Raw genomic sequence first — 19,812 nt, 5'->3', positions numbered from 1 at the left:
GAAAAGTTAGACTTTCCAAGGCAGCATTGGTATTGACTGGGGAGTGGGGAGTTAAATCCAGTTCCATCACAACATGCTATCTTTTTAAAAATAATATTTATGTATTTATTTATTTTTGGTTGTGCTGGGTCTTTGTGGCTGCATGTGGGCTTTTTCTAGTTGTGGTATATGGGCTTCTCATTTCAGTGGTTTCTCTTGTTGCAGAGCACAGGCTCTAGGTTGTGTGGACTCAATAGTTGTGGCTCTAGGGCTTAGTTGCCCCAAGGCATATGGGATCTTCCTGGGCCAGGAATTGAACCTGTGTCCCTTGCATTGGAAGGCAGATTCTTAACCACAGCAGGGAAGTTCTATACCATGCTATATTTATGTTCACTTTGTGAAGTCTTGTTCTCATCCAACATAGTGAAAATAATTGATTTCAAATGATTCTATGTGCATCAACCCCTTTTATCACTATGGGATGTTTCATTTTTGCACACTTCAGTCAAGGCCAGATTAATACCATTAGACTCTAAGCTCTAAAAGAGAAGGATTCCAACACCATTCTCTATGGATTCAAATTAAAAACCTTTATAAACAGTAAAATAAATATAACAAAGTACCAATTTTCCCCATTATGACTACTTATTTTTTTTTTCTTTTTGAAACACCAACAATCAAATTGTTAGAAGAATTCTTGAAAACATTTTTCTGGATGTCCCAAGTACATGTTTAAACTGTTAAGTAATTCAGCACTGACCTTTACATATTAATTCCTGGAAATTGTATACAATAGTTATAACTGTAAAAGTAAGTTTAGGACAAACAATGACAGAGACAAGTGATAAAAAAAGAGAGCAAGCAAGTCAGAGAAGGGCTCTGTGTTTGCAGTTTACAAAATCCACCTACAATGGGTGGAATCAACTGTCTACAGGAAATCCTTCAAACAGACTGAAGCCTATTTACATCAATAGCATAACTATGGATAAGTTACTGATGACATTTGAATACTCCCTAGAGGTCTCCAGGAAGCAGCCAACTGTCACACTTAAGTAATGTCAGTCTATAAACCTGGGAAATGCAAACATTAAAATAATCTCGTGAAACAAAGAGGGAGGGAAAGCATTATAATATGTAGAACCAAAAGAAGGAAAAATATTCTTAGAGAATTTACAAGAAAGGGAATTTGATGCTAAAAAAGTTTTTAGTATGTTCAGCATTGCCTAAGGAAGAGGGACTTCAGTTTTGGGTCATGAATGTTTTAGTTGGATTAGCTGATATAATCTTATTTTCAAAGGGCCCAACTGATTCTGCTGCTGTAGCTTAATAATATTCCATTAAGATTTGTTCAGATTCTGTGCTCACCAACTTATCAATTGACTTCCTAGCACATTGGGAATGGGGGTCCTCCAGCATGGCCTATATAATCCCTTGGGTAGTACATAAATTATCATCTAAATTATGTCATTTTCCAGTGAATCACAAGATCTCAGGATTGGAGGATACTTCAAAGACATTTAATTAACTATCCATCTGGTGCTGAAATTCCTCCTATAATGGCAAGAGGGTCATTAATTTTTCCTTGAGCATCTCAAGCAACAGGAAATTTACTATCTCTTTACTTTTTTGAACACCTGTGATAGGAAATTCTGTTTTATATTGAACAAAAGTGTATCATTTTAGAGGCTCCAGTCCTAGGTTGACTCCTTGTATCCAGATACAAAACAAACTAAGCCTCCAAAAACAAGAAACCATAGATAAGCTCATGTCCCTGACAAACCTCTCTTCCAGGCCAAACTCTCCAAATTTTTAAAAGTTCCTAATATAGGGCAGTTTTAAATCATTACAGCATCCTGGTCACCCTCCCCTGGACAGGCTTTAATTATTCTTTTAAGCTGTGGTCTTAGACAGGGTCAAGTGTATTTGTAAAATTTGTGAAAGTTAAAATATCTTCATCACAAATGGCTAAGATGAGTGTCTCTTTCCACTCCTTCTTCTCCTCTGTCACAATTCCCCTCCTGTCAGGCAATACTGGAGTGGCCATGTGAATTCTGGAATAGAGCAAAGGGGAAGTTGCATTGGTAATGTATTTAGCTTGGATTTAAGATAATTTACTTTATGTCATTCACTGATCTTTCGTGTAAGTTAACTGATTGTCTTAGTGTAGGAATGGCTTCCAGGAACACTCCTACCACTAACTGTGCTAATTTCACACAGCATTGCGACACTAGGTTGCAGGTGTATTAGACAGCTAAAGAAAGTGTTATATTATTTTATGAGCTTTGTGGTATTGAAGAAATTTTACAGCTTTTTAAAATATAAAATGTGCTATGCATTGAGCTGTACCCTTACAATGGGGAAATTTTATGGTATGTAAATTATATCTCAAAACAGTTGTTAAAATGTGCTGTAACTTCTTTTTTTACTTTAAATAAATATTCACTTTTGTGCCTAAAGTGAAGTAAAATAAAAATATATAGCCAGGTATCTATAAAAAGCTACACCAAACATCATACCTAAGGGTGAAATGTTGAAAGAATCCCCTTTGAGACTGGGGACTAGACAAAGGAATTGATGTTACTACTTTTGTTCAACATTTTCTTAGAAGTTCTAGTGAGTAAGATAAGCTAGGAAAAAAAATACAGTGGACTTTTGAACAACATGGGAGTTAGGGATACCAACCCTCCACCCAGTTGAAAATCTGCATATAGTCAGCCCTCTGTTTAGGGTCTGTGGTACTTCCATATCTGTGGTTCTGCATCTTCAGATTCAACCAACTGGGGATCAAGTAGTACTGTAATATTTACTATTAAAAAAAGCCATGTTTAAGTGGACTCATACAGTTCAAACCCATGTTGTTCAAGGGTCAACTGTAAAAGATTTAAAAATCAGAAAGGAAGAAGTAAAATTGTTATTATACCAAAAAATATGACTGTTTATAGAAAATGTGAAAGACTAAATACAGGGATATTATTAGAATTAACAAGTGCATTTAACAACATTGTTGGGCACAAAAATCAATATGTCACAGTTTTATATAATAACCACAATTTCAATTAAAAGATATAATTTACATTCCTAGAAAAATGTAAAGTATTTAGCAATAAATGTAGCAAAAAGGTGCAAGAAAGAAGTTGAATCTAAAATTGACATTAAAGTACAAAAGACCAAAAAAAACAAAAAAAATAAAGTGCAAAAGACCAAGAATAGCCAAATCACTCTTGAAAAACAAGGTGGGGAATTTTGCCCTATCAAATGTCAAGACATATTATAAAGTCATAAAAATTCAGGCTGTGGTGTGGGGAAAACTAAATAGAGAGTTCAAGAACAAATCCATCTGTATATAGATATTTAATGTATGATAGAACTGATATTTTAGATCAGTGAAGAAAGTGTACTTTTCAAAAATGGTGCTGGAACAGTTAGTTTTTCATATGGAAAAATAATTAATTGGACCCCTACTTCACACCATACACACACACACACACACACACACACACACACAAACAACTCCAGATGGATTCAAAGCAGAAATGTGAAAAGCAAAAATATAAAACTTTTAGAAGAAAATATAAAAGAATACCTTAACGATCTCTGAGTAAGTGAAGGATTTCTAAAAGGATACATAAAATGTATATATCATAAAGGAAAAGATGGTAAATCAGACTATATCAAAATTAAGAACATCTACTTATCAGAAAATGCTATTAGGAGAGTGAAAACACATGCTATAAGCATAACCAATTAAGGATTGATATCCAATTATAAACAGAACTCTAAGAATCTTTAAGCCATAGAAAAACAAACCAATGGAAATACAGGCCAGAGGGCAAAGTGGCCAAGATGGCAGAGTAGGAATACTCTGAGCTCACCTCCTCCCATGGGCACAAGAAAATTACAATTATTTACAGGGAAATTATTGATGAGAAAAACAAAAGACTAGCAGAAAAGATCTTCTATTAATACAAATAAAGATATAAAGATAGAATCTTAATGAGATGGAACAAAATATGAAACATCAAGAAAAAAGAAAGAGAAGAAAAAAGGAAGAAACAAGTTCATGTATCACCTTTCCAAGAGGGGCCGAAGACAGGTTGAACCTTTTGATTTCCACAACAGTCATGTGGTGTAAGGCGGCCAAACAAGGATGCGGAGCCAAGCACTGTGAATCCTACAGAGACACTGAAGAGCTCAGGGAATACAATATCTTTCCCACCACATCAGAACTCCTGAAATCAGTGACCACATCCTCTGTAACCACACAATAAAGACTTGGGAATTTACACAGAGAAAAAAGGAAGGAAGGAAGGAAAGAAAAGAAAATAAAAGAAAGGTCAAAAAGTAGAATAGGCAATTTCTCAAAGAAGAAGACTCAAATGGCCAACTTGAATTAAAAGATGCTCAACTGGGAGTTCCCTGGTGACCTAGTGGTTAGGATTCCACACAATGATGTGGCCTGGGTTCAACCCCTGTTCGGGGAACTGAGATACCACATACCATGGGAACTACATGTGCCAACATGTATGAATCTCAGAAACAATGTTGAGTGAAAGAAGCAAATCACAGGAGCATACATACATACATACATACATACAAACAGCTAGATTCCATTTATTTAAAAGTTCAAAAACAGAGAAAATCTAAACAATATGTTGTTTAGAAATGCATTTAGTTAGTAAAACTATAAAGAAAAACAGGGCAATGATTACTCCAAATTTCAGGATAGTAGTTACATCTGATTTGAGGGAGAAACTGGGGAAGAAGGGAGACTGTGATCACGGAGGGACACACAGAGGACTTTAAGATACTGGAAATGAATATTCAATTTTTTAAACCTGGGTACTGAATACATAGATATTCACTCCTTAAAACTATTTTTAAATTGCATACATATGTTTTGCACATCCTTCTGCATATATTTCATCAGTTTAGAAAAGGATAAATAGCAGTGCCCAGAACTGAACACATAACTCTAACTAATCCATCATACTAGAAGACAATCACCTCCCTTGTTTTAAATACTTTTTTTTTGTTTAAATGCTGTAAAAATTGTAAAAATTTTGTAAAAAATGCTGTTTTTGTTTAGTAACTCAATCGTGTCCAACTCTTTCTGACACCATGGACTGTAGCCCAACAGCCTCCTCTGTCCATGGGATTTTCCAGGCAAGAATATTGGAGTGGGTTGCCATTTCCTTCTCCAAGGGATCTTCCCAACCCAAGTGTCAAACCTGAGTCTCCACATCTCCTGCATTGGATGTGCATTCTTTACCCCTCAGCCACCAGAGAAGCTCATAAAACCCAGTATTTACTTATGAAAATTAGTTGCGTTCATGGAGAGAAATTCAAACTTTATAAACTAGATGTTAAATGTTACTAGTTACTTCTTATTTGAGAAAAACCAAAAAGGTCTCATTTTCACAATACCCCCTTACATAACAAATTATCACACACAATTGTACATACAGGTGTACTATCTTCTTAGAATATTTTTGTAAGTAACCTAAAATCTGGTTTGATAAATCATTCAACTGAAAAGTATTGTACTGATTTTATTATACAGTCTTGACTCAACAGTGTCTTTCAGCTTTACCTATCTATATAACATAAAAATTCCCAAATATTTTGAGACAAATATTTTGCTTCTATTTTCTTCTGAGCTGAGGTGTACATTTATACCTGATAAATTTTCTTTTATTCTATGTGACCATTCTTTTCATTTGTCCTTCCAACCAGTTGAGAGCTCTCCAGAACCAGGTCATCTTCTAAGAGAACTGGTAAACTAAGTTTCTGAGCTAGCCAACCTGAGGTCCAAATTACAGCCAGCAGAGGCAACAACTCTTCTGAAAACCCACCTCAAAGCAGCTTCCTTAACATGCTTGTGTTCTGCCCTACTTTTCCAGAGGTCATCTGTTTATAGCTTCAGCCTAAACTCTTCCTTCTGAGAAACCTTAGCGAATGTCTTATCAAGGAAGACATTGCCTCACATTAAGTCATGTTGGTAAGTTGATAGGAGAGAATATTCTCACCTAAGAAGATTGTTATTTCCTGAAGGGATAAAACTCCACCAGGGAAAACCCCTGTGGTACTTATAGGTAGGGCCAGTCTACCAAGGCTGATAACATAGTTCTGACCAGAGGAGGAAGATAGAGTGCATTTATTCATTCCTGAAAGCTTTGTGGGTAGATGTGCATCTTTCTGTAATCTGCAATCTTAAAGTTTCACAGACTCTGAGCTGTACAGAGGTGCTAACCCTGAAGAACCTCTCCAGAATCCAAGTGGCTGAATCTTCCTTGCTGCTGCAGAGGCTCCAAACCACCTTTTGACAATGGGAAACTGGGTGGTTAATCATTGGTTTTCAGGTTTGTTTCTGGTAAGTGATTTTTCACTTTCTATAAATTACTCTTAGAGTAAGGAGATGTTACGTTTGTTAATATGTGTACAGTTACTGGAAAGGGAAAGATTCCATGACAATATTGAGCTCTTCAAGGTCAGTTATCACTGAAAGGTCCAATCCTAGGATTGCAAATATATGTTTAATATACTTTTCTGTGTATGATGTATTTCAGTATTTTAGAAACCAGTCCAACTCCAGAAATTGATTGATAAAGAGACAAGGCTATAAACCACAAGTATTTGGAATTTCAATCTGTTTTCTTTTTTTTTTACCCTATTTTTCTTTTCCATTTCACTTCTAACTACTGCTACGGAGCACTCACTTCTCTCCGTTCTTTCTATCCTGCTCACACCAAGAAATCATAAAATCATTGAATGTTTGAGGTAGAAGTGATCTTAGAGATCATGGCCTAGCACTGTCCACTAGAAATATAATGTGAAGTCACATATGTAATTTAAAAATTGTCTAATACCTATGTTTGGATGTGAGAGTTGAACTGTAAAGAGGGCTGAGCTTAGAAGAATTGATGCTTTTGAACTGTGGTATTGGAGAAGATTCTTGAGAGTCCCTTGGACTACAAGGAGATCCAACCAGTCCATCCTAGGGGAAATCGATCCTGGGTGTTCATTGGAAGGACTAATGTTGAAGCTGAAACTCCAGTATTTTGGCCACCTGATATGAAGAGCCGACTCATTTGAAAAGACCCTGATGTTGGGAAAGATTGAAGGCAGGAGGAGAAGGGGATGACAGAGGATGAGATGGTTGGATGGCATCACCAACTCAATGGACATGGGTTTGGGTAAACTCTGGGAGTTGGTGATGGACAGGGAGGCCTGGCATGCTGAGGTTCATGGGGTCACAAAGAGTCGGACACGACTGAGTGACTGAACTGAACTGAATACCCATGTTGAAAAAGGTAAGAAGAAAATGGTGAAATGAATGTCCAGTAATATATCTTGTTTAACTCAGTATATTTAAAATGTTATCCTTTAAACATGTAATCAATATAAAAATATTAATGAGATAATTTGTATTATTTTATTTTTACTGTTTTTGAAATCCAATGTGTATTTTATACTTACAGCACATCTCAATTAGAACTAGACATATTTCTTGTACTTAGTTGCCGCATGTGGTTAGTGGCTATGGCTTTAGGTAGTGTAGAAAGAAACCAACTCTTTGATTTTACAAGGGAAAATAAGATCCAGATGTCACACAGTGAATTGATTGCAGAGCCATCACTCAAATTCAGCTCCCCAGTGTTCAAGCCAGAACTCCTTTACCACACTACATGTACACAATCCCCTTCTCCTAACACACTCTCTAACTGAACTCTAGCTTCATTTCTGCTATTAACTGAGTGACCAAGATAAAATTATTTATCTTCTCTAGACTTCAGGTCACCTGTGTTGTAGGTGGGGGAGGATTAATGAAAACTAGATTACATATAAATATGAGTGTTTCTAGCTCTAAAATCCTCTTTTTTAAATCCCTCTCTTAGGTGATGATGATTTAAATATCTTTCCACCTTGTACCAATCTCTCCAGAGGGCTCAGACTTCTTGTTATCTCTGACATGTACTCCTTTGTTATTTTTTTTAATGAAAAATAAATTACCCCTAAAATACTTTTACTCCTCCTTCCTGTCAGGTCTTCTACTTGACTTTCTTTTCCATTCATAGTGGAGGAAATTATAGTCAAGGTGGGGAAGGGAGTGGAATTCCTTACAGATGTCACTGTATTTCATCATTCATCTTACCTGCAGTTGATTATTTGGCTGACACAGTGTTCTTTGCCTCTGTGTCCCTGTCAGATTCTGAAATATTTTTGCTCTCTCTAAATAAGGTTCTCTACCTTGTCTTCTAAACTCTTGAATTATCTGTGGCTTTCAACTCTCTTTTTCCATTAGGGTCAAAGATCTCTGGAAGACACACAACTCTGGAAAGGGTGTGTGGGCAAAGAATGCAGAAAGACATTGAGTGGAAAAGCCAGTCTGGTGATGACACAGCCAGAATTTATTGAGCTTGTACAATGCACCAAGCATTGTATTAATCACTTCACATGTATTATCTCATGTAACATTCACAGCATTGCTGTGGTGTAGATATTGTTATTATCCTCATTTTATAAGTGAAGAAATTGAGGTTCAGAAAAGTTAAATCACAGATGTAAGATTACAGAGCTAGAAAGTGGTGGAGCTAGAATTTGAGCCCAGGGAGTTTGACTCCAACATCATGCTTCACATCACTATGTTATGATGCTACAGGTGTGAGTGGTCCAGATCTAGGGAATCTGAATGGGCCATATTCTAGACTAAAGGCCCTCTACCCATAGGGCTGAGATGGTTCTAGACCATCCTAGGGCCACAGATGTATATTAGAGGTATGTATCCCAGTGCCCCCAAAGTCCTGATCAATTACACTTTGTTCTCCAAAGCAATGGAGAGTAGGTTCCAAATTTCTCTCTTTGCCAATGGAGACAGATCTTGGAACAAAGTCTTAAGCGCTCAAATGAGTCCACAGCAATGATAGGTTAATCTGAAGAAAAGAATAACAACCTAAAAACAGGGAAGTGTATGTCAGGGTATAATTAAAGAGGCAGGCCCATCTGGAATGGTTTATTCTCTTCAGATGGGTATTGTTATAGATGTTGAATTTATTTTTTGTTTCTTTAGAAATCCATTTATTCACTCATTGTCATCTTTTAGGAGCAATAGTTTGAATGCTCTAGTCCAGAAGTTGGCAAATGTTTTCTGTAAAAGGCTAGATTGTACATATTTTAGGCTTTGCGAGCCATATGTTCTCTGTCACAATTTCTCGACACTTCCACTGAATCACAAAAGCAGTTATAAACAATACAGAAATAAGTAGGTGTGGCTAAGTTCCAATTCCATTGTATTTATAGATACTGGAATTTGAATTTCATATAATTTTTGTGTGTCATGAAATCTATTCTTCTTTTGATTTTTCCAACCATTTAAAAATGGGGAAAAGTATAAAAACCATTCTTTAGCCTGTAGGCTGTACAAAACAGGTGGTGAGCTATATTTGGCCTGTGAGCCTTGATTGGCTGACCTTGGTGATTAGCATCATTAGTGCATGTCTTGAAGTCCTGACTCACTCTGAGATTAAGTTTACTCATTTAAAATGAAAACAGACATAGGATTTCCCTGATGGTCCAGTGGTTAGGAATCTGCACTTTCACTGCAGGGGGCACAGGTTAGATCCCTGGTCAGGGAACTAAGATTCCACATGGCTCACAGTGCACGCCCTCTGCCAAGAAAAGAAAACATATAAACACAAAATAGCCAAATGGTGAAGCTATTCTTTACCCCTTATCTACTCCTTCCCATACCCAAATTTCACTTTGTTCCTTGCTTCATTTTTCTTCCTCTAGGCTGCTTGGTTGGTGCTGAATGTTTTCCTGTTCGTGCGTGCCTTCCTGTCATTTGAGAAGGACACCAAGTACTACTACACAAGACAAATACTGGGGGTGAGTATCACAGTTGTGATGTCGGGAATCTCTCTGTTTTTTCTTGTCTCTGACCCTGGCTCCTTTGTGACCCAATGCCCTCATTTCCCCTAGAGTTAGGGTCGCCAGAAAAAACTTCAGGCTACCCAGGTAAATTTGAATTCCAGAAAAATAACAAATCTTTTTTATTTATTTTAATTATTTATTTTTGGCTGTGCTGGGCTTTCACTGCTATGTGGGCCTTTTCTCTAGTTGTGTCGAGCCAGGGTTACTCTTCTTTGCAGTGCCCAGGCTTCTCACTATGGTGGCTTCTCTTGTTGTGGAGCACGGGCTCTAGGGCATCTGGGCTTCAGTAGTTGTAGCTCCCAGGCTCTAGAGCACATGCTAAATAGTTGTGGCCACTTAGTTGCTCCGCCACACATGGGATCTTCCTGGACCAGGGATCAAACAGGTGTCCCTTGGGTTGCAAGGCGAATTCTTAACCACTGGATCACCAGGGAAGCCCCAAATCTTTTTTTTTTTAATTTAGTATTTATTTATTTGGCTGTGTCAGGTGTTAGTTGTGGCATGAGAGATCTCCCCTTGTGGTGCTGTGATGCACGGACTCTCTAGTTGTAGCACCTGGGCTCAGTAGCTGTGGCATGTGGGTTTAGTTGTTGCATAGCAGGTAGGATCCCAGTTTCCTCATCAGGGATTGAACCAGCGTCCCCCCTCCCCCATTGCAAAGTGGACTCTCAACCACTGGACCACCAGGCAAGTCCCAACAAGTATTTTTTTGGGGGGTATCACTTATTCCAAATATTGCATGAGACAGGGGCATATCAGAAAATGATTCATTTTTTAAAGTTCAAATTTAGCTTATCATCATGTATTTTTGTTTGCTAATCTGACAGCCTTATCCAGGGCACACTCCCCAGCTCCAATAATGAAAACACACAATAAAGAAATATTGAGTAATTTTCAAACTGGTTTCTATAGAAATTCAGGTGTCCCTGCAGAGTGTGAGGGGAAAGCTAACTGGACAGTGTCCCTACATCAACCAAAGTAGCATTTATCTGTCTTGTGGATTCCTGCTTATGATTTTAAGAAAGACTTTGGCTAAAAACAAATGAATGAACAACTTGAAAACCATTGCTGTGGACTGATCTCACAGAAAAATACCTATCAAACAAGAGGGATACTTGGTGTGGCAAGTTTTGTGGAGTGGGTGGTGTTGCCAAATTCAGGGCCCGTAGAAAGATGGGGTCGAGTCAGAGTAACAGGATGGAGAAGCCTGGGGAAGGAGCAGATTATAAGGACAGGAGAAGGGTGAGGTGGGTATGGCACATTGACATGGAAGTGAACAAGAAGAAGCTTGGAAATGAGAATGGTTCACTCACAGGCTCGTCAATCTGGCCACTGTCTGGTTAAAGAAACAAATTTGACAGCTAACTCTTGTCATTTATTCAGTAACATGTAGGGATTTGAAGAAGTCACTCTCATCTTGATGGTGCCTTTTTTCATTAGCTTTCCAGGAAGACTCACCCAGTGTACATGTTTAAAGACAGCTTGTCCTTTTTAAAAATCCTTCTTGTCTCTTCATAATCAAACGATTCATGTTGAGATCACAACTCATTTGAATGTTCTGTTCAGACTTATTTCACCCTGCAGTTTTCCATTTTAAATGTTGCTCCTTGATCCTTCTTTGGAAGCTATAACTCCAAAGGAAGTGTTAAATTGTTTTAAAAATAGTTTTTTTATTAAGAGAATGATGTAATAAATGTGACTAACTATGAAGAACAGAATTGCTTTATGATCAAAAAGTCAGCAGCAGAAAAATTAATCATGCTGATATCCTGTGGACATTTCATTTTGTAAAATCCTTTCTATAAAAAATTAACTATAAATTATACTGCTTTCAAGGAGATCAAATGATAGAGAAGTGTTAGAATAAAATGTGAAAATCACTCTCCCACCACTTTCCGTGGAGATAACCTTTGTTAATGGTTCAACTTGTGTGTCTCTAAAGACACACTGATGTATACTCACAAATGAATTAGACATATAGGTTTTGTTTTTGAGATAGGTAATATTTTTATTCACTTATTCCTTATAAACAGTAAAACTTGCTCTTTTTGGTGTACGCTTCTATGAGTTTTGATAAACACATTCAATAGGACACTTAAAAAATTAACCAAAGGAAAAAAAAGGATCACATTGTAGATATTGGCTGGAAATTTCTTCTTACACTTAGTGTATCTCAGATATCTCTCCATGTACGTACATAATCAGTAATGTGCTGGAACTAGCTCATGCCAGTATGCAGTTGCCAGTTGTGCATCTCTTCCCAACCCTACATTCAGTATTGTTTAACGACATAGGTTGATATCTTGAAATCTGCCATGGTGGGAGTATTTACAACAGGTAAATTGACAAACACTGGAAATCAAGAATCTCCCTTCCCCTGAAAGCTGGTTGTGAAGCATTTACCAGCCTTACATCACTACATATAGATAACACTCATTCTTTGAAGAGAGTAACAGTTCATGGCATTGAGGTACCATAATTTATTTAATAATTCCCAAGGGTATGTCTGAAATTTATGCTTCCTTTAGGAAAATACAGAGTTATTTTATTCAGAGGAATGAGTTTAAATCCATAGTCAATGAGGCATTAATGACAGCTGCAATTGATTTAAAACATCAGTTAGTGTTAGTGTTGAAAAGTGAACATAAATTGGTGTACTTCAATGTGCTGCTACGGGGGGAAAAAAGATTTGCTCTAAAAAGAATTCATCACATACAGATATCCTCAAAAGAATATGAAGCTGTGAAATTGTAGTCCTATATTTTTCAATTCACTTGTCAATTTTAGCTTTAAGGAACCTCTTCGACTCAAATAAGCAAGCGGTGGGAACTAATGTGGACATGCAGGATCTTTGAGATGAACAGAGGAAATTTACTCAGAAACAGAACAGGGTATCCCTACCAAAAACAGTTGGGGTGTGACTCAGCAGAGGGAGAAAACACAGGTCATGTGGAAGAGTCAGAAATGGAAAACAGTAGGGCAGCTCATGTTCACTGTACTGCCAGACATTGTAAGCCATTATGGATGTAGGCAGATCTTGACCTGGCTTATTAAACCAATGTCACATTGTCTGGGTTTAGGATATATGGAAAAATAGTCTTTGTGCCGAAAAGATTATTAGAAAAAGGTGGGTGGTGGTGGTGATTAGGTTGCTCAGTCATGTCCGACTCTTGCGACTCCATGCACTGTAGCCCACCAGGCTCCTCTGTCCATGGAATTTTCCAGGCAAAAATACTGGAGTGTGCTGCCATTTCCTACTCCAGGGGATCTTCCTGATCCAGAGTCAGTGACAAATTTTTTATTGTAAAAACCAATTGCATAACTAGAGGTGTTCTTTTTCAATACCGTGGATTACTCTGTCTAGTGAAGGCTACCTACCAACTCCCTTTCAGAATAATATTTTTAAACATAGTCAATAAAATATATGGGATTACAATAGAAACCAATTATATTGAAATATAATCAAAATATACAATAAAACAAATTTGTGATAGAGTAATATATCTGTTTCTTTAGTTGTTGTTGTTTGGTCTCTAAGTCATGTCTAACTCTTTGAGACTCCATGGACTGTAGCCTGCCAGGCTTCTCTGTCCATGGGATTCTCCAAGCAAGAATACTGGACTGGATTGCCATTTCCTTCTCCAAAAAAAGGCAAAGAAATTGTTAACTCTGCCTCATCTTCTTCCTTTTAGCAAGTCATTGACAGGCACAAATGTAAGGCTGGCCAGTCAGATGAGGTGCAACAAAAATTGGCTGCTGCCACCACCTTTGTTGCTGCTGTGAAATTGTCATACTATATTGTATGCAGTCACAAGTACATGGAGCTGACTCAGAGACCAGCTGTACAGTTGAGGAGAGAAATCGAAATTAGCTACCATGGAGTTGAACATATTCTGTCCAGTCTATACCTAATTAAGCCTGTTTCTGGGCTCAATACTTTGAAGCACTGATTCCTTGTCTCCTTTTCTAGCATCTTCTACTATTAGACCAGATGTGGTCCACTGGAGAAAGGAATGGCAATCCACTTCAGTATTTTGGCTTTGAGAATCCTATGAACAGTATGAAAAGGCAAAAAGATAGGACATTGAAAGATGAACTCCCCAGGTCAGTAGGTGCCCAATATGCTACTGGAGATCAGTAGAGAAATAACTCCAGAAAGAATGAAGGGACGGAGCCAAAGCAAAAACAACACCCAGTTGTGGATATGACTGGTGATGGAAACAAGGTCTGATGCTGTAAAGAGCAATATTGCATAGGAACCTGGAATGTTAGGTCCATGAATCAAGGCAAATTGGAAGTGGTCAAACAAGAGATGGCAAGAGTGAGTGTCGACATTCTAGGAATCAGTGAACTAAAATGGACTGGAATGGGTGAATTTATGTCAGATGACCATTATATCTACTACTGTGGGCAGGAATCCCTTGGAAGAAATGGAGTAGCCATCATGGTCAACAAAAGAGTCCGAAATGCAGTACTTGGATGCAATCTCAAAAACGACAGAATGGTCTCTGTTCATTTCCAAGGCAAACAATTCAATACCACAGTAATGCAAGTCTATGCCCTGACCAGTAATGCTGAAAAAGCTGAAGTTGAATGGTTCTATGAAGACCTACAAGACCTTTTAGAAATAACACCCAAAAAGATGTCCTTTTCATTATAGGGAACTGGAATGCAAAAGTAGGAAGTCAAGAAACACCTGGAGTAACAGGCAAATTTGGGCTTGGAGTACAGAATGAAGCAGGACAAAGGCTAATAGAGTTTTGCCAAGAGAACGCACTGGTCATAGCAAACACCCTCTTTCAACAACACAAGAGAAGATGCTACACATGGACATCACCAGATGGCCAACACTGAAATCATTGATTATATTCTTTGCAGCCAAAGATGGAGAAGCTCTATACAGTCAGCAAAGACAAGACCAGGAGCCAACTGTGGCTCAGATCAAGAACTCCTTATTGCCAAATTCAGACTTAAATTGAAGAAAGTGGGGAAAACCACTAGACCATTCAGGTATGACCTAAATCAAATCCCTTATGACTATACAGTGGGAGTGAGAACTAGATTTAAGGGACTAGATCTTATAGATGAGTGTCTGATGAACTATGGATGGAGGTTTGTGACATTGTACAGGAAACAGGGAGCAACAGCATCCCCAAGAAAAAGAAATGCAAAAAAGCAAAATGACTGTCTGAGGAGGCCTTACAAATAGCTGTGAAAAGAAGGGAAGCAAAAAGCAAAGGAGAAAAGGAAAGATATACCCATTTGACTGCAGAGTTCCAAAGAATAGCAAGGAGAGATAAGAAAGCCTTTCTCAGTGATCAGTTGCAAAGAAATAGAGGAAAACAATAGAATGGGGAAGACTAGAGATCTCTTCAAGAAAATTAGAGATACCAAGGGAACATTTCATACAAAGATGGGCTCAATAAAGGACAGAAATGGTATGAACCTAACAGAAGCAGAAGATATTGAGAAGAGGTGGCAAGAATACACAGAAAAACTGTACAAAAAAAATCTTCATGACCCAGATAATCACGATGGTGTGATCACTCACCTAGAGCCAGACATCCTGGAATGTGAAGTCAAGTGGGCCTTAGGAAGCATCACTACGAATAAAGCTAGTGGAGGTGATGGAATTCCAGTTGAGCTACTTCAAATCCTAAAAGATGATGTGAAAGTGCTGCACTCAATATGCCAGCAAATTTGGAAAAGTCAGCAGTGGCCACAGGACTGGAAAAGGTCAGTTTTCAGTCCAATCCCAAAGAAAGCCAATGCCAAAGAATGCTCAAAGTACTGCACAATTACACTCATCTCACATGTTAGCAAAGTAATGTTCAAAATTCTCCAAGCCAGGCTTCAGCAATATGTGAACCATGAACTTCCAAATGTCCAAGCTGGTTTTAGGAAAGGCAGATGAACCAGAGATCAAGTTGCCAACATCAGCAACTTGGGATCATTAAAAAAGCAAGAGAGTTCCAGAAAAATATCTATTTCTGCTTTATTGAGTATGCCAAAGCCTTTGACTATGTAGATCACAATAAACTGTGGAAAATTCTGAAAGAGATGGGAATACCAGACCACCTGACCTGTCTCTTGAGAAACCTGTATGCAGGTCAGGAAGCAACAGCTAGAACTGGACATGGAACAACAGACTGGTTCCAAATAGGAAAAGGAGTACATCAAGGCTGTATATTGTCACCCTGCTTATTTAACTTATATGCAGAGTACATCATGATAAACGCTGGGCTAGAGGAAGCACAAGCTGGAATCAAGATTGCCAGGAGAAATATCAATAACCTCAGATATGCAGATGCCACCACCCTTATGGCAAAATGTGAAGAAGAACTAAAGAGCCTCTTGATGAAAATGAAAGAGGAGAGTGAAAATGTTGGCTCAACATTCAGAAAACTAAGATCATGGCATCCGGTCTCATCACTTCATGGCAAATAGATGGGGAAACAGTGGAAACAGTGGCTGACTTTATTTTTTTGGGCTCCAAAATCACTGCAGATGGTGACTGCAGCCATGAAATTAAAAGACACTTACTCCTTGGAAGGAAAGTTATGACCAACCTAGACAGCATATTAAAAAGCAGAGACATTACTTTGTCAACAAAGGTCCATCTAGTCAAGGCTATGGTTTTTCCAGTAGTCATGTATGGATGTGAGAGTTGCACTGTAAAGAAAGCTGAGCACCGAAGAATTGATGCTTTTGAATTGTGGTGTTGGAGAAGACTCTTGAGAGTCCCTTGGACTGCAAGAGGATCCAACCAGTCCATCCTAAAGGAGATCAGTCCTGGGTGTTCATTGGAAGGACTGATGCTGAAGCGGAAACTCCAATACTCTGGCCACCTCATGTGAAGAGTTGACTCATTTGAAAATACCTTGATGCTGGGAAAGATTGAGGGCAGGAGGAGAAGGGGACGACAGAGGATGAGATGGTTGGATGGCATCACTGACTCAATGGACATGAGTTTGTGCAAACTCCAGGAGTTGGTGATAGACAGTGAGGCCTGGTGTGTTGCAGTCCATGGGGTCACAAAGAGTTGGACATGACTGAGTGACTGAACTGAACTGAACTGGTGTATGCTGCCTGACCACCCAAGGAAATAATTTTGAAATTCTGTTCTTAGAAATTCTCCCTGCTCAAATCTCTACCTAGGTTTAAAGTTTTACTCTGAGGGGTTTTTTGTTTTGTTTTATTCAATTATTAAAGGGATCTTAAATATAAACAGTTAATTTTTTATTGTTTTTATTGCATGATTATTACATACTTATAACTGCAACATTAGAAAGTATAGAGAAAAGAAAAATAGTCAATATAATTATAACTCAAAATATCTAAGCTATATTTAAAATACTATATATATATATATATTTTCAAGATTGTTTTACAAATGATGAACTAAAATCATAATTGACCGTATTAAGCAAAAATCCTCGTTGCAAAGTGTTACACTCAGAATTTATTTGTTAACTCAAATCATTAAATCCTGTTCTCTTTCATATTGATTAATGGGTAGTCAAACATTTCCAAACCACTGTCATGAGGATTTCTCAATTCGATATTTTCAGCAAATTTTCTGTCATTTGTAAACAGAGCGTTTGGACTCTTTGTCCAGGTCTCAGACAAGTGGACCAGGCCCCTGCTCACCTGATAGATGAAGAGATGAAGCAGCTGATGGTTTCTTCTCTCCTCTGTTCTAGTCAGCGCTGGCGTGGGCCCGAGCCTCTGCTCACTGCTTGAATTTTAACAGCATGCTGATCCTTCTTCCCGTGTGCCGAAATTTGCTGTCTTTCCTGAGAGGCACCTGCTCAGTGAGTCCTAACCACTTGTAGGTCATTTTTCACATTAAAGACAAAAGACTCTGTACATCTCAGTAGGCCAGCTCAACACCAAGCCCCTAGAAATGGAAGCCAGAGATCTCCTTTGGGGGATGAGGCAAGGGGGTGAGCAAGAGTGGGTGGGTATTGGCATGCTTTATGTAAGACATGTTGGTTATATATTGAAACTGAAAGTGTTAGTTGTTCAGTTGTGTCCAACTCTTTGTGATCCCATGGACTGTAGGCTGCCAGACTTTGCTGTCCGTGGAATTCTCCAGGCAAGAATGCTGGAGTGGGTAGCCATTTCTTTCTCCAGGGTATCTTCCCAACCCAGGGATTGAACCTGTGTCTCCTGCATTGCAGGCAGATTCTTTATCATCTGAGCAACCAGGGAAGCCCATATAGTGAACTTCATAAAGCTCCCTGGAGACACCTGACCATGATCATTTCACATTTGTAGCTTTATAGGAGTACCCTGAGAAAGCAACTGGATCACAACCTCTCCTTCCACAAACTGGTGGGATATATGATCTGCCTACACACAGGTAACTGGGGCAACGGATGAACCTGCAGGCTTCCAGACATTCAGAATATAGATTCATTCATCCATGTGTATAAACATTCAAAATATATTTATCGAACACCTGGCACTATTTGCCAGGCACTATTTTAGACCTGCTTTCATGGAATTTACATTCTATTCCTTTGGGAGTAAATATAAAAAAGATCTTAATTCTCTCTGTAATCATTATTGGGCACTTTATATGGACTCACCATTCTGCTTGGTACCACATGTAGGATTTTCCCTTTCTAGTGAGGCATACCTGCCATGATGTTTCTGAGACAACTTTCACATTCTTTTCCATCTTTCCATTTAGCTATTCACATCATTGCACACCTGTTTAACTTTGAACGATATAGCAGAAGCAGACAGGCCACAGATGGATCCCTTGCTTCCATTCTCTCCAACCTACCTCATCAGGAGAATGATTCATGGCTAAATCCCATCCAATCCTCAAACACAGTGAGTTGATTCAAGGGAAAAGCATCTGGGACCTGGACATGAGCAGGAAGGTCATGGTGTCCTTGATGGACATTGTGTCTGGTTGAAATTTCTCCTTTCATAGACAGTGGTGTACGTGACATTCACCAGCATTGCTGGTCTCACTGGAGTGATCATCACAATGGCTCTAGTTCTAATGGTGACTTCGGCTATGGAATTTATCCGGAGGAGTTATTTTGAGGTCTTCTGGTATACACACCACATTTTTATCATCTACTTCATTGGCTTAGGAATTCATGGTCTTGGGTAAGGTCTTCAAACTCCCATTTTTCATGCCCCCGTTCCTGATCTTGTGTAATTCTTTGCCACATATTGTCCTTTTTTTTCTGCCTCAGTGGAATTGTCCGGGGTCAAACAGAAGAGAGCATGGGTGAGAATCATCCTCACATGTGTGCAGAGTTTTTTGAGAAGTGGGATGATCCTGCCTCCCACTGCAAGCCTCCCCAATTTGAAGGGCTCCCTGCTGAGGTAAGACCAGAACAAGGATAGTAGACTTTTGCTAGGAGATGTTATTGTCATTGTTGTTATTATCACTCTTCTTATAATCATTATTAGTTCAGCCTGGTGCTGATTCCTATGGAGTAGGTTATTCATCTTATGGCTGAATGCTTGTAATTTCTGACCAGCATCTCCCAATTTCCCTCACCTTCCAGCTTTCCCTTACTACTTTGTTTTTGAGTTCAACTTTTTTTTTTTCAAATTGAAGTATAATTGACTTACAGTATATATTAATTTCAAGTGTACAACTGAGTGATTTTGTATTTTTATATATTACAAAATGATCAGTGTAATAAGTTGCCATCTGTCACCATAGAGAATTATTAAAATATTATTGACTATATTCTGCATGCTGTACATCTCTGTGATTTATTTTATAAGTGAAAATCTATACCTTTTAATCTCCTCACCTATGTTATGCATTCGCCCCCATACCCCTTCTGGCATTACCAATCTCTTCTCTGTATCAGTGAATCTGTTTCTGTTTTGTTTGTTCATTTGTTTTGCTTTTTAGATCCCACA

The 19,812-nt window shown here is 38.3% G+C and overlaps 1 protein-coding gene and 1 non-coding gene across 3 annotated transcripts in view; both read left to right on the top strand.

Moving 5' to 3' along the window:
* The first annotated feature begins 5,846 nt into the window (after window positions 1-5,846).
* The window catches only part of NOX1 (NADPH oxidase 1), a 37,840-nt gene continuing 23,874 nt past the window's right edge, over window positions 5,847-19,812 (top strand). Inside the window, exons 1-8 of one of the 2 annotated variants that reach the window (XM_043896406.1) lie at window positions 5,847-5,977; window positions 6,196-6,349; window positions 9,769-9,864; window positions 17,613-17,723; window positions 18,190-18,274; window positions 18,608-18,753; window positions 18,857-19,038; window positions 19,128-19,260. In XM_043896406.1, coding sequence (XP_043752341.1) covers window positions 6,305-6,349; window positions 9,769-9,864; window positions 17,613-17,723; window positions 18,190-18,274; window positions 18,608-18,753; window positions 18,857-19,038; window positions 19,128-19,260 — 798 coding nt within the window. In that variant the 5' untranslated portion in view covers window positions 5,847-5,977; window positions 6,196-6,304. Of the gene's footprint in view, window positions 5,978-6,079; window positions 6,350-9,768; window positions 9,865-17,612; window positions 17,724-18,189; window positions 18,275-18,607; window positions 18,754-18,856; window positions 19,039-19,127; window positions 19,261-19,812 lie in introns of those variants that run through there. The other variant, XM_043896405.1, reaches the window with a different exon arrangement.
* TRNAE-UUC lies at window positions 9,539-9,611 on the top strand. The gene has a single exon. It is a non-coding gene; the product is annotated as a tRNA-Glu (tRNA).

Source organism: Cervus elaphus, chromosome X (genome assembly GCF_910594005.1).
Source record: "Cervus elaphus chromosome X, mCerEla1.1, whole genome shotgun sequence".
Lineage (NCBI taxonomy): Eukaryota > Metazoa > Chordata > Mammalia > Artiodactyla > Cervidae > Cervus > Cervus elaphus.
The sequence above is the reverse complement of the archived record's forward strand: the minus strand, read 5'-3'. Positions and strand labels throughout refer to the sequence as shown.